We start from the raw sequence: 15144 nt of genomic DNA, 5'->3' as shown, positions 1-15144 counted from the left end.
AGAGACATAAACTGTGGTAGATAAATAGTGGAAGATATAAATTATGATAGATATAAGAGAGGGTGAGTAAATTGTGACCACAGAAAATATGTTTCACTACAGTGTCTTGTTTTAAATCAAATATAAGGTGGTCGCCAGGGAAATATTCCCAATTATTAAAATACCCAAGTCAACTGGGTTTTATAGAGATTTTAATTAATACAAATGTGGAATTAAAGAAAAGAGAGAAAGAGAGAAAAAGGAAATAAGTATGAAGGGCCTTAAGCCAACATGACCTAGACCTGAGTCTTAAGAGAGAGAGATCAGTCAGTCAGTCTTTTATCACTCACCACAAGGTCTGTCTAAGCAAGGATTTCTGGGGAACAGAGTCTCCCCAAAGGGAGTTCCAGCCAGAGTCAGCCTCCCAAGGGACTTCTTCTCAAGAGATCTTCAAAGGGTCTCCTCCAAAAGGATCTATCTCCAAGGATTCAAGGATCTCCAAGGAATTCAAGGATCTCCAAGCCTCTCTCTGCTCAAGAGATTCCTTTTCTTATATAGCGGGTTTTTTCCTATGTCACCTCCCCTAAGTTCTTCCATCCACCAATCACAGTAGATGTTTCCTAAAGGACAGCCCATCTGAATTCCAGCTAAGTCGACTAATCCCCTCAGTGAATCTGAACCAGAGAAAACACAGCTGAGTTGACTAATCTCATCAAGAGAAAACCTGCCCAACCTTTTTAGGTACCTAGCATCCCATTGTATCAATTCTAAAAAACAGGTATGGCTCAAAGAACTCCTTGCCTTATTATAAGCATGGGTCCAAGTACTTTCATTGTTTAGCAAGGAGTTTTCTCCCCTAAAGCAGTCTTAAGTACGGGTGGAGTAGAGGTTCTCCCATTTCTGATCCTGGTGAGTTCTCACATCAAAATGGGGGAATGTTTCCAGTAGGGAATTTGTTCCAATGGAGGATTCCTCAATGTGGAAATTTTTAACATTCACAAGTCTGAGAAATTTCAAGATTTACAATATATTATATATATATATATATTTCTATTTGGAAATATATGTGTGTAGTCAAGTGTATATACATGCATATATATATATATATGTGTGTGTGTGTGTATACACATATACAGATATATGTATTGCCAGAAAAGGCTCATAAGGCAGATCAGACCTAATGTGGGTTTCTTTTATTTGGGGAAGCATGTGAACGTTTCTTTAGAAATTTCTGGTCTACTTGAGTTATTTGATGCTTCTTGTCCTCCATGCTCTAGGATAGTTTCAGAGCTGTTTGGCCTGAAATCTTTTTAATTTCTGGAGCTAATTTCTCTTTACAGGGTTGTGTGTTGGTTTCTTTTTGAGTGAAAAGCTTTAAGTATACCTGAGGATAGATGATTTCTCCCTGAACATAGGTTTGCCAGTACATAGAATAGCAGAAATGGCTAATAATGTGAATACAGATATGTCCATGAATGAAATCAGTGCAAAACAAGCAGAAAAAATAGCAGGGAAAAAAGCCAAAGGAGTCTGGCTGGGGAGGCAACTGCTTTGAGATTCACATTGAGTACTTTACCTTCTTCTTCCCAGTCATGTTCCACTCCTTCAGAACTTGAATTGCACTGCCTAGACAAAGAAAAAGATAATTTAACATACTGGTAGAATAAAACAGAAACCACAAAAACATCACCACCATATTATCCTAAAAGCACTTATTAATCAGTTTATTTATTAAGGTATTCTGCTTTCATAATAGAATTCTATTTTTTTAACAAGCAAAACATATCTTTTCTTGAATTTCCCAGGATTCCACCTTCATGTTATTTACCAGAGATGTTGCCTTAACAAAAAATTAATTCCTACTACTTTTCTATCATAATAATTTATATTTCATTACTATATTATCTCAGAGGCAATGACATATTTCTTGATAAGCATACCTCCAAAAGTGATACTAATAAACTTTTTATACTTAATGAATGGAGAACTATATCTATAATTATCTCAATGTAAAAAAAGATCATTCCAAATTTTGATAACTACATAGGCTATTTCATGCAGTTTAATTATACCCATTCTTTTTTTACATTTCTGTTCCAGACCTATGGCTCATAAGATGGAAAGAACAGATGATTTAATCTTAATTTTACATTATGGTGATATAATTGTTTATGAGACTGCCACTTTGAAGCAATGGAAGTTCATTATAACCAAAGCATGAATTTCAGATGCTATCACATTCCATTTATATATACAGAATATACACTAAATCTTTGACAATTCATACTAATTTGGGAAAGGCTAACATGAACTAGTGAAAAGTTTGGATTATAGAATATTTTTTTAAAAACATTAAAAATATTTTTAAGTACATAAATGACCTAAACAAGCCTAACAGGACATTTATTCATTGTCATAAAGGGGCTGTTTTAAAGACTGGACTAATTTGTAATTGGCTTAGCAGTGCTTTATCTTTTAATGAGATGAGTGATTTGATGATGATGGTGAACTTAAAGATGGCATCTCATAGGATGGAGGGGGCAGTTAGGTGATGTAATGGATAGAGCTTCAGACAGAAGTCAGGAAGACCCATCTTCATGAATTCAAATCTGGTCTCAGACAAACAATAGCGGTGTGACCCTAGGCAAGACACTTAACTCTGCTCAGTTCCCTCATCTGTAAAATGGTAAACCACTCTGGTATATTTGTCAAGAAAAATACAAAAGGGGTCACGAAGAGGCGAACATGACTGTAAAAAAACTAAACAAGAAAATGGACTATGATTTTCAAGAAAATGAAACTGTTCATGGTCTGACTGGCTAGAAATGAAAATGGTGAGTATAAGAAAATTACTGCTGACATTTGGTTGTTAAGGACTCATCCCATCAAGAAGAGTGGCAATGGATTGAATAATTGGTTTGTAAATGGTAATAGAAAATTGTTTTATGTAAATTAGCACTCCCCAAATTTTCTAGACTGCTTGTAAAGTTTATTATACTGCCTGCTTTAAATAGCAACAACAAAATAGTAGTAGTAGTAATAATAATAAACTAACATTTATCCAGTACTTTAAAGTTTGCAAAGACCTTTATAAAATATATCATTCTGTTCTCACAACAACCTTGGGAGATAGGTGCTACTATTATTTCTATTTTACAGTAAAGAAAGCTGAGGCCAAAAGAGGTTAAATGACTTGCCCCGTATCACATACCTGGTAAGTATCTGAGGTTGGATTTGAACTTAGTATCTCAACTCCATTTCTAACACTCTACTGTGGCACCCAGATGCCCAACATAATCTATATACTCCCAATATTATATTTTCATAGTATTAATTTGCAATGAGTCTAGCAAAAAAAAAAAGCAATCTACTTGGATTCTGCCAATGACTAATTATAACCTTGGATGAGTTCCTTAAATTTTCTGGATTGTTGTTTTCACCTCTAGTAAGGGTTAGTAACAGAGAGGTAATTTTTTTAAACTGTTGCTTACACTTATAACATTCTAGAATCCTTATGAAGAAGGAATTTTCTAAACCAATAAACATGTCAGACCAGTTTCTGTCCTGTTTATGGGAAATGTAAAATGAGAGTAATTCTAATCGCTCAGGTGTTGCTCTCTTTGCATTGTAATATTATTGCCAATACTGCTTTGACTGGTGAGTTGACATACCAATTATATAATCATTTTATCCATTAAGGCAGGGATTCAATTAGTCAACATGCTAGCCTCAATCAAGTTACTACTGTAAGCACCTGGCAATGAAATCTCACCAAAAAAACAAAACACATAATTCAGACTTCACATGAATTTAGGTTACTCTTTTGTAAAATTCCCCTAAATTATCAAGGTTGACCTGGTTAATCATTTTGAAGATCTCTAAAGAAAATATATAATTACGTATATGCGGGAATTATAAAAATCCCCCAAATTATGAAGGTTGACCTGGTTAGTCATTTTGAAGACTTATAAGGAAAATATTATATAACTCTATTTTGGTTAACTCCATTGTTTTACAATTCTCCAGGAAGTTCTTAGAGCCAATCTGTAATTCTCTTGACATAATTTAAGCCAATTTCACCTAATTTTGCATTTTCCATCTGGGAAAAGAAGTGCCCATTTCCTGTTTAGTTATGCTACATCATATTTTCTTCCAAACATTCTGAGTCGAATAGCTTTGTGAGAATTACATGAAAGAGTTATGGATATTTAAACTGAAGAAGATAATTCTGAGGGTAGATGTGACCACTGTAGGTTTGTCAGAGAAGGATTAGATACATTTTGCTGAGTTCCAGACAAGTAGAATTAAGGAAAATGGTCATCAGAGCTGTTCTAAAGTGGAAGGGTCTTTCTAAAAGTGGGTAAATGAGCTCCTTATCACTGAAAATCTTCAATTAGAGTCTAGATGACTGTTAGAATCATTATAGTGGGAATTCTTTTTGAAGCACAGATTGCATCAGATGGTCTCCGAGATCCCTTCCAACTTGGTAGTTCTATGATTCTGTGAGCAAATAATGGCAAGTCAATGAACATTCAAAGAGTAATTCCAAAGAACTGAGGGGGTGACATAGTGCTGGGCCTAGAATCTGGAAGACCTGTCTTCAAATCCAACCTTGGACTTCCTAGTTGTGTGACCCTGGGCAAGTCACTTAACCTCAGATTCCTCATCTATAAAATGAGCTAGAGAAGGAAATTGCAACTACTTCAGTATCTTTGCCACAAAAACCCCAAAAGGGGTCATGAAGAATCAGGCATAATTGAAAACAACTAACAACAATTAAACAACAAATTCCAGAGAAGAAAAAGAACTAATATCATGAATGAATGAAAAATGCAAAAAAGAACATTTGTTAAGCTCTTACTATATGCCAAGCAGAACGTTCCAAAATGATTATAATTCAATTTGAACTCTATTTGGATTGTTTAAAGCTATCTGGACCACCCATAAATAACTTGTGTACATGAATTTCAAAATGCCTGAGGCCATTAAACTTCTACAATCTAGTGCCTCTTAAAGGGCTTTTAACAAATGAGCTTGGTTCTTTGTGTTTTTTTAACAGGATTTCTATTGGTTCACCAACCAATGAATAGTTGTTTCTTAGAAGAAGGCTTTATTAATGAGGCAACAACATTGGCAAGGTGAAATTTTCATGGGAGACAAATTTTCATGGGAGACCATTTAAATACAAATTGTTTTGTTGACAGTCTATCAATTACTATGCTTTTCAGAAGCACCACTTTGCATTCAAAACATTTCATGTAGGGAGCATGTGGGAGCCCTATGGGAAAGGAACTTCATCAATCTGAGATACGGAAAGTGGTTTAACAGACCCTGTTTGAAGCATCATTTTCCATGCAGAGAGAGTCCAGGATATAAAGCTAGAAAGACACTGAAAGAGCTAGTGATGAAGGAGAAGGGGAGTCAGGTTTGACCTCTGCCCCACTTCACACCAAGATGCAGAAAGGGACCTAAGTCAGTAACAGCAGTCATATGAGTATTTGGTATAGTGGTACACAATGGTACTAAAGACAGATACTTTGCCAATTGCAATACGCCAGTCACCTGACTTGCATGTAATTGGTTATATCGATGCAAGCTCAGGAGTTTTCCTACTTCTGCTTCCAACTGGTCCCTCTTGGAAGCCTGACAACTTTACCTTTTCTAACTATAAGTACAGTCCATTGGATTTTGTGTACAAAATTGGTCTCTCCTGGTCTTGTGCTATCCCATCACAGGTGCATAACTAAATAAATCTGGTCTAGAGAGGTGGGACACAGAAGAGGTATGTGCCTCTTCTTTATTCTTTATTCCTAAAAACAGTTTTGTGTGGACATAAGGTGGCATAGTAGTTAGGCAGTTGAACTTGGAGTCTCAAAGACGTGGGTTCAAGACCCTTTACTAGCTATATGATGATGGGTAAGTCACTTAGCCTTTCTTTGCCTCAGTTTCCTCATCTGTAAAATGATGGTAATATCAGTGATTGTTTTGAGGAATGAGATAACATACATAAAGTACTTTGCAAATCTAAAGACTTTCTATAAATATTAGTTTTTTTCAGCAAAAAATTTAGATAGTCATATCTACTAATATTTTAAAAGCTCTTAAAAAAACTCCTCTTCTGTCTTAGAATCAATACCAAGTATCAATTTCAAGGTAAAAGAGTGATAAGAGATGAGCAAGGGGGGTTAAGTGCCTTGCCCAGAATCACATAGCTAGGAAGTGTCTGAGGCCACATTTGAACCCAGGTCTTCATGACTCGAGCCTGGCACTCTGTCCATTGTGCTATGTAGTTGTCCCAGCCACCACCTTTTTAAGGATTTTATATTCACAGTAGTGAAGTTAAAACTTGTTAGTTTTGATTTGTTAGTGCTGGGGGGAAATGTCCTAGAGAGATTGGTAGAGAACAGAGGTAGATATAAATAGGGGAAGTTTTGCTTGAGTAGAGATAACAGGGTCATACTTCATGAAGAGGAGAAATCAGACACAAGCTTATGGGACCCCTTAAGCCCTGAGTGCAAGGACTCTAGTCACAAGGACAAATATAGTTATGCTGGTTACATTTGTTTTAAACTCCAAAGGTGTTGAAAACCTTCATAATCTAGGATGAAGTATATTCTCCTCCCACAAAAAGGCAACGATTAAATCAATGTCATTCTCATTAAGACACCATGACCATTTGTAGAGAATGGACTTGATTGTCAAAATGCCAGTCAAGTCTGATTTCCATGACTGCTGAATTGCCTTTGATTAGGAAGATTATAACTGTTACCTTTCACAGAAAACATCTAAAGGATTTTCCAGGAAAGAAAAGTGGTTTTCAGCACTTCTTTTACATTATAAAAAAAATTTTTTTAAAGTAAGCCATGGACCCAAGGGAACTTATGAAAAATTTAAGCAGTAGTTGGTCTTGATAGAATTTGTTAGGAGGAAAATTAACAGGGTCAAAAATATTAAATATTCAACTTTCATTCACTCAATAAGCATTTATTAAGCCAGTACCCACTATCTGTAGGACCCAGTGATGGATTCTGGGGGAAGATAAGGCATTGTCCTTCTTAAGGAACTTAGGAATATAATGTCTGGTTTTGATCTCTCTGTCTCAATGAAAAATTCAGGCTTACCATCCATGAAGGCTTGAACTGCTCTGTCCACATTATTATCGAATTGTTGTAGCACCAGCACTATTTCATTATTGCTTTTATTGGGGACAACTGATCGGACTGCATAGATCTGGAGAAAAAAGAAAACAATGGTAATTGATAATTTTTCCTCAATCTCAAAAAAGAATAAAATATACATAGAAAAGCATTGTATAGAAGCCTGGAAGAGGCCTTGAAATATCAACTGATCAATGCATTTCACACCCTGATCACTGGCTTTCGGAATGATTTGGGCTACTTATCATTTCTTCTCCACTCAACTCTGAACATAGAATCAGATTGTAGGAGCATAGGATTTAAAGTTAGAAGAGACTTTAGAGATGACCTGGTCCATCACTCTCAGTTTATTTCTAAGGAAATCGAGTCCTAGATGAATGTCCTTGTAAAAGAAACAAAGAATTTGATAGATTTTTAGAATAAACACATAAAGATATAATATGAACTTGAGGTGACAGCAATTTAGCGATTAAGTATATCTAAAGCTTCCAAGGAAATAGAAATTTATTTTCTTTATCATTATTAATTTCCACTGAAGTCAAACTCTGATGTCAAATTGTGGTTCTCAAAGGCTATGCAATTGTCATGCAATGTCTGACTTGTCCTACCAAATTAGAAAGACTTTGAGTTGGCATCATATGAGAACCAGCCAGTTAAGTTCAGAAAGGCTATGAAGGCAAGGAAACAGTGAATATCCAATCAAGCTCCAGCATTTCAAGAATCTATTTGAATTCTGTGTGTTATCCAATGTGTTGGCTATTCCTCTCATCTTTGTGTTGATTGAAAATTTGACAAAACAGACCATTTATGGCTTTATGGAAGTCATTGATAAAAAAAAAATGGAACAGGGCCAAGAAGGGCTCCCTAGAGGGAGTCTGATTTCCCCCTTGAGCTTGAATGTAGAATATATGAAGGGAAATAGAATGAAATGAGATTGGGGTGGGAAAATTGGAACCAGACTGGAAAGGACTTGAAATGCTGGTCTACACAGTTTGAATTTTACTTTATGGACAAAGGGGAACATAATTGGATTTATGAATTAAGAGGATTATTTCAATTATAGGAATTGGAGAGAGGAGAGATTGGATGAAAGGAGCCTTGTTAGCAGTCTATTACAATAGCCTCACAGAGGCAAGGAGAGTGTGAGTAAAGATGGTGGTAGTATATGGTGGGGCAGAAGGGAAAGTGAAAGAAATTTTAGCAGTAAAGACATATTTGGGGACAAAATATGATAAATTTCAGTTTTGGACATGTTGTGTTTGAGGTATCAGTGGGACATTTAAGTAGAGATGTCCAGCCAGCAGTCAGAAATGTACAACTGGAGTCCAGTAGAAATATCAGGCTAGATGGCTTGATTTGAGATTTTGGCAAGTAGATAGTTTCTTTTTAACTTTTTATCTACCTAAGGGTCTATCACAATACTACATATACAGTAAATGCTTAATAGGTTTGTTGAATTGAATTAAATTATAAACTTAAAAGATAGGATTTTTAAAAAAAATTGAGCTTTAAAAATGGTCACTATCTAGGTCTTTCCAAAGACATACTTCTGCAACTGTCAAGAGATGTTCTCATATGGGTGAGTGGCAGGGGAAATATAAACAAGTCACATGAAATCAATGTAAGCCTCATCCACTGTGGAATCAATCTGTTATCATAATAAGTGAGGGAATAAGGAAGGAGGGAAACAGCTGCCGCTGATATCCCTGAAGAGTACCAGCCTGCCTCCCAATTCTGGGATGCCTGCAACTGGCATATAAAAGCAGGCTCTATGTATTCATTCATTGGCCAACCACGTCATACTGTTGGGAAGTTTTGTTCTTTCAGGGGGGGAGAAAGGTAAATGGGAGGAAGTTAAATAAGGCTATTGTGAGGATCTTTTGTTCCTGGGTGGCTTTCTCTTTGTGTCTGTGTTGTTCCCTCCTGCTGTGTATATCTGAGTAGAAGTGCTGGGGCTTGCAGCCAAACTGCTTGAGGTCTCTGGCTTGGAGAGTACCAAGTGGAGGTGAGGGTGAGTAATCTGTGCCAGAAGGTCAGCTTCCCTCCAATCACTTCCTGGACCATTTTCTCTTCCTTAAGGTAGTCCAAAGTTGGAAGTCCCAAGATCCCCAAACAAGCAGCACTTAAAGTGACAAAAAGAGCCAGAAAGCACGTTTCTGGTTGTAGCAGCTCCCAGAGTGGTTCATTTGGTACTGCTTTTGCTCACCACTTTTCTCTCTCTCAGCCAGTTAATGGTAATGGTGCAAAGGGAGTTAGGGGAGTTGGAAAAGATAAGAGCCAGGGGAAGAGAAGTCATCTCTGATCATGTTACCAATGCTCCTTGCTCTCGCATGCTAGAAAGAGTTATTGTCATCTGTTTGCTATGCTTGTGGCGGACATAAGATTCACTCAGTCCCCCGTGGATCTGGGCCATTCTCATTACAGACATACCTTGGAGATATTACAGGTTTGGATCCAGACCACCACCATAAAGCAAGTATTGCAATAAAGCGAGTCATGAATTTTTTGGTTTCCCAGTGCATATAAAAGTTATGTTTACCTTATACTGCAGTCTATTAAGAATGCAATAGTTTTATGTCTAAAAATAAAGATATATGCACCTTAATTAAAAAAGACTGTATTGCTAAAGAAGCTAGCCATCATTTGAGCCGTTAGGAGGGGTAATTTTTTTGCTGATGGAGGATCTTGCCTCAATGTTGATGGCCATTGATTAATTAGGGTGGTGGTTGCTGAAGGTTGGGGTGGTTGTGGACATTTCTTAAAAGAAGATAATGAAGTCTACCATAGTGACTGCCTCTTTCTTTCACCAAAGATTTCTCTGTGGCATGTGATGGTGTTGAGAGCATTTTACCTACAGTAGAACTTCTTTCAGAATTGGAGTTAATGTTCTCAAACCTGCTGGTGCTTTATCAACTAAGTTTATATGATATTCTTCAATAGTGCTGTGTCTCAGGGGATAGGGGAGCCCAAGGAAAGGGAGGAAAAAGGGGAACCACTGGTCAGTGAAACATTCAGAACAAATGCAACGTTTATCGATTAAGTTCACCATCTTATGTGGGTGCAGTTTTCAAAACAATTCTAATAGTAACATCGAAGATCACTGATCATAGATCATCATAACAGATATAATAGTAATGAAAATATATGAAATATTATGAGAATTAACAAAATATGACACAGAGACAATGATGTGAGCACTTATTATTAGGGAAATGGCAGTGATAGACTTGCTCAATCCAAGGTTACCACAAATCTTTAATTTGAAAAAAAACCAAAACAATATATGAGTGTAATTTAGCATAACACAATAAAACAAGGTATTCCTAGACTCCTAAAATTATGGGAATTTCTTTCCTGCTTATCTACATGCATTGTAATCTAAGGTGCCTTCTTCTTCCCTATACCACAGGACTTGGCACCAGAGCAGACAAGCTGGGCAATGGATATACCCAGAGAGGACTGATACAATACACTGTCCTAGGAGAAAAGCTTTAGAGTTGAAAGACTATCTAGTCCTAATGCACCATATTAAAAATAAGACTCAGGGAGATAAAATGAGTTGCCTGAAATCACAAAGGTGGTATGTATCAGAGTTGGAATCTGAATCCACATTCTCTGACTCCAAATTCAGTGCTCTTTCCACTGTACCATTGTGGCCATCTGTGTGCCAAAGGAAGGAATCTAGAGACTGGCCAGAGCTAGTGTGATAACAAAAGGTAAAAGGAATATCTGGCTATGAAGTCTCAGCTGGCTGGGTATGTTTCAGAGATCATTTGTCAGCAACTTCTTCTATGTTCACTCTTAAGAGATGATCCTCAGGGAAATGTGTGGCCCCTGACAGTAACATTCTCCAAGGTTCCTTCCTTTTCCTTGGCATATTTTATTTTGGCTTCTTATTATATTTGCTTCCTTATTAATAAAAAACTTCATTTTTCTACATCGAAGTTGGGCTTTTTTCAACTAGCCTCCTCTTTATAACTACTTCTTTCTGCTTCCAGTATTTCATCTTCCTTGCTGAATGCAGCTAAATAAAAAGTTTCCCTTTCTCTTTTTTCTTATCTCTTCTGGAAAGACAGATTTTCTCCATCAGAAGTGTTAGCTAGTTTTATAGATGGAGAAGAAATTATAATGCTTAGAAATAGAAATATCACAGTATGGGGAAAAGAGCTTCATGGCAGAGACTAGAGGTAAGGGTGGTGAGGGGGACATGGGGAGGAAAACAGCCAGAATTAAGACCAATAAGTCATTATGAAGAGGAAAATCTCAGTTATACATAAAGAAGAATTTCCTAACAATTAGAATATATTATAAGGTGAAATGGGTTGTTTTGGGAAGAAATGAATGGTCTATTATTGCTGGTATTGAAGTGGAAGCTTTGTGACCCAAGGCAAGTCACAATTTCCCTGGCCACAGTTTTCCCCCAACTATAAAGTAAGGGTGTTGATTTAGGTAATATCTAAGTTCCCTCCTAGATCAGGAATTCGGTTCTTCTCTACCTTATTCTTTCTGGCTTTGATAGAGCTGTTGGAAGAGGGATTTGTGCTTCAAGTAGGGGTTGTACTGAATTAGCTCTCAGGTCCCTTCCAACTGAAAATCTGTGATCCCAAAGTCTCTAACCAAACAAGAAAAATCATTAGCTAAGTATGTTTCACAATAACATTAATCTACTAGTTAATTACCCGAATTCTGGAGTTAACCATTACAATTACTCTTGGTAATAATAATAGAGTTCTTTGTTAAAGCTGATGCTGTCTTTTCAAGTCACAACTCTTTGGTTTGTATCATGTAAATGCTTTAATAATTACCAACATTATGACCAACAGCATGACTTTCTTCAGAAGATCCCAGATACTTAAAAATTCCATTGTTTTGGTTAATTTATTTGATTAATATTAGAAGTTTTTTAAAAATGTTTAGCCAATCCTCCTTTTTTCCACACCAGCAATCAAATTTGCATATAGAGCACATTTTTCCCACCCCTTTGCTGTCTATTTCCTCATTGCTGTATTAGATGCCTCCCTCTTTCAGAATTTGAGGTTATTAACTGAGTTTTGCTAGTCACACCTAACTGAGCATACTACACTCAATTCCCAGAGGAAGATATTTAATTAAAAGAGGAATTCCAAGCTCTAAAGAAACAAAACTAAACCTCGATGCTATATAACTGGATAATCCACAGCAGGCTTTGAACCCGAATGAATTTCTTTGGCAAGATTTATTTTTATTTTAATCATTCGGGCTTGGCCAGATTGAGGGAAGTGGTACTCTTTGTCAATCTTGATATTTAAAACTACAGATCTTTTATTGTAGAAATCTACATGAGGGAGTCTCATGGACTCCTTTGGCAGTTGGTGAACCCTGTGGATTCTTTCTCTGAATAATGTTTTTTTTCAATGCATAAAATAAAATATACAAGTTATATTGAAATGGTTTCCAAATATTAGAAAAAGCAAGTTCACAGACTCCAGGCTAAGAACCCTGAATAGATATCATTCTCTTTTTCTTCTTCCTCAAATTAGCACATAATTTTATGTTTTCTTGTATTACCTCAATATAAACTAAGTTCCTTGAGGGCAAGAGCTGTTCCATTATTTTCTTTGTATTCCCAGAATCCTGTCTTGTGCTTACTTGGCTCTTAATAAAGACTTACATATAATTTTATGTGAAATATACAAAGTGCACATAAGTTAGACAGCAGTGCAATGGATAGCCACTGGGTCTGGAGCCAGGAGGACCTAATTTCGAATCCAGCCTCAGACATTTACTAGCTACACGATCCTGGACAAGTGACGTTTTTTGCCTGTTTGCCTCAGTTTTCTCATTTGTAAAGTGAGCTGGAAAAGAATATGGCAAACCACTCCAGTGTCTTTGCCAAGAAAATCCCAAGTGGAATCATGAAGAGTCAAGTACAACGTAAGATTACACAATTAGTACACAAATGCTTCTACATACTTGTTGGATATATCAATTTCTTATCCTGAACTTTAGGCTCCTTAGCTATAAAACAAGGAGGTTGGATGAAGGTCCCCCTGCCAGTTCTGCTCTTCTGCGTGGCAATCTTTGCCTCTATGCATACAGATTCACACAGGAGTCTCATCACCTAGCACAATCACTTACTAGAAATCTTCCTGAGAAAAGGTTTAATTAAGTCTTATTGTGGTTTTCTCCTAGGGTGATTCTGGATGACAAGGACAGTATTATTGTGAGACTGTAGTAAAGAGGTTTTTTTTTTTTTTAGTCTGGGATACTGCTCCTCAGGCTGATTGTTCTGCTTTCCAGCTGTGCTCACCTGCCTGCTGGTTTTTATACATGACATTTCATCTCCCATTGCTCTCTTCCCTGGAACACGCTCCCTCTCCTCATCTGTAATACCTAGAATCTTTAGCTTCTTTCATATCCCATCACAGTTGCCATCTCCTACATGAGTTCTTTTCTGGTCCCCCAAGTTGTCAGTGTCCCCTGTAATGATTTTCTATGCATTTTACCTCTATGTACACACCCATAAACAAAAGGTTTGGTCCTAGTCTTACTGTTAATTTTAATTAGACCTGCACATGCAAGTTTCTGCTGTCCAGTGAGAATGCCCTTAAAACTATTAACACCAGACAAGAGGAGCCAGTGAGTAAATAAATCCCTTGAAAACAGGGATCATCTTGCTTTTGTTCCCATAGTCTCAGTGGCTAACCTAGTATCTGGCATAGAGTTGGTAAATAATAAATGTTTGTTGAATGAATAGAAAGAACAGTGGAAACAAGCATTTAACAAATGCCTATTGTATGCCAGGTATTATAGTAAGAGCTTTGCAAATATGATCTCATTTGATCCTTACAACAACCCTGAGAGGTAGGTGCTGTTATTATTCCCATTTTACAGTTGAGGAAAACAGAGGTTAAGTGACTGCCCAGCTTATACTCCAAAGAGGCCATCAATAAGAATCCGTATCCTCCCATATCCTCCAAAACATTTGTAGTAGCACTTTTTGTGACAGCCAAGAATTGGGAAAAAAAGTAGATGCCCATCAGTTGGGAAATGGCTAAGCAAATTGTGGCACATGAATGCAATGGAATATAACTATACTGTAAAGAATTCTTTTTGTGATGAATACTGAGAAGATTGGAAAGACCTATATGAACTGATGCAGAGTGAAAATAAGCCAATCAAAGAAAAAAAATTTACCTAGTAACTGCAACAATGTAAATGGAAAGAATGACACACCAAAAAATAAAAAATAAAATATACCAAAATTAGAAAAAGCCATTAGGACTTGAATGAAGAAATTTGAGAAGATACCCCCAACCTACCCTCTTATGAAATGAGGGGTCCATAGGATTACTTTAAAAAAGTGACTTGCTCAAGTTCACACAGCTAGAACAGAGAATCTGAGGTTGGAAGCAATCTCAGGTCTTCCTGACTTTGTGCTCAATGCGCTATCCATTCCACTATCTAACAACTGCCTGTGTAGCTTGAATATATTAGAAAAATTCAGTGAATGAAAAATGTGTAGGCCTGTAATTTTATTGATGTGGGAATTCTCAGTGTAGAAATTCTTTCTACTAGTGCTACTTGGCAACTTATGCATGATTTCTAGTTTTAGAGTTGTCTGGAAGCACTGAAAGGCCTGTAAATTGCCCAAGATTCCAAAGACAATATGTGTCAGAAGGAGGACTTGACCCCCTTTTCTTTCTGACTGACTCCAAAGCCAGCCTTCCAGAAACTCTAACATATGCCTCTAATAACATATAATAGCATGTAATAACGTACCTGTGTATAATATATAATATTACACAATGAGAACTTTTGAAATTCAGTTATTCACTAAGCTTGTTGCTGCTTTTGACTGTTTCAATTTTGTATTATTGTCTAAGTCTTTAATCAAAAAGAACTACTCTATTCTTAGTTGGCATGTGCCATACTGGTCTACCCAATAGAAGAGTTTCAGGTTCCTGGAAGCTGACTTTCATATGTTCCTAAAGTATTTATTGAGTCCAAGAATAGTCAACAATATATA

The 15144-nt window shown here is 36.7% G+C and overlaps 1 protein-coding gene across 5 annotated transcripts in view; it reads right to left on the bottom strand.

Annotated features, from left to right (window-relative positions):
* SPATS2L (spermatogenesis associated serine rich 2 like) overlaps window positions 1–15144 on the bottom strand; it is a 244050-nt gene that overhangs the window by 75999 nt on the left and 152907 nt on the right. For all 5 annotated transcript variants that reach the window (XM_007494583.3, XM_056794169.1, XM_056794168.1 and 2 more), the window contains 2 exons: window positions 7101–7209; window positions 1556–1605 (listed from right to left, as the gene is read on the bottom strand). In XM_007494583.3, the coding sequence (XP_007494645.1) occupies window positions 1556–1605; window positions 7101–7209 (159 nt within the window). The remainder of the gene's footprint in view (window positions 1–1555; window positions 1606–7100; window positions 7210–15144) is intronic.

This window comes from Monodelphis domestica, chromosome 4 (assembly GCF_027887165.1).
Source record: "Monodelphis domestica isolate mMonDom1 chromosome 4, mMonDom1.pri, whole genome shotgun sequence".
Classification (NCBI taxonomy): Eukaryota; Metazoa; Chordata; class Mammalia; order Didelphimorphia; family Didelphidae; genus Monodelphis; species Monodelphis domestica.
This window is presented reverse-complemented; position numbering and strand designations above follow the sequence as displayed.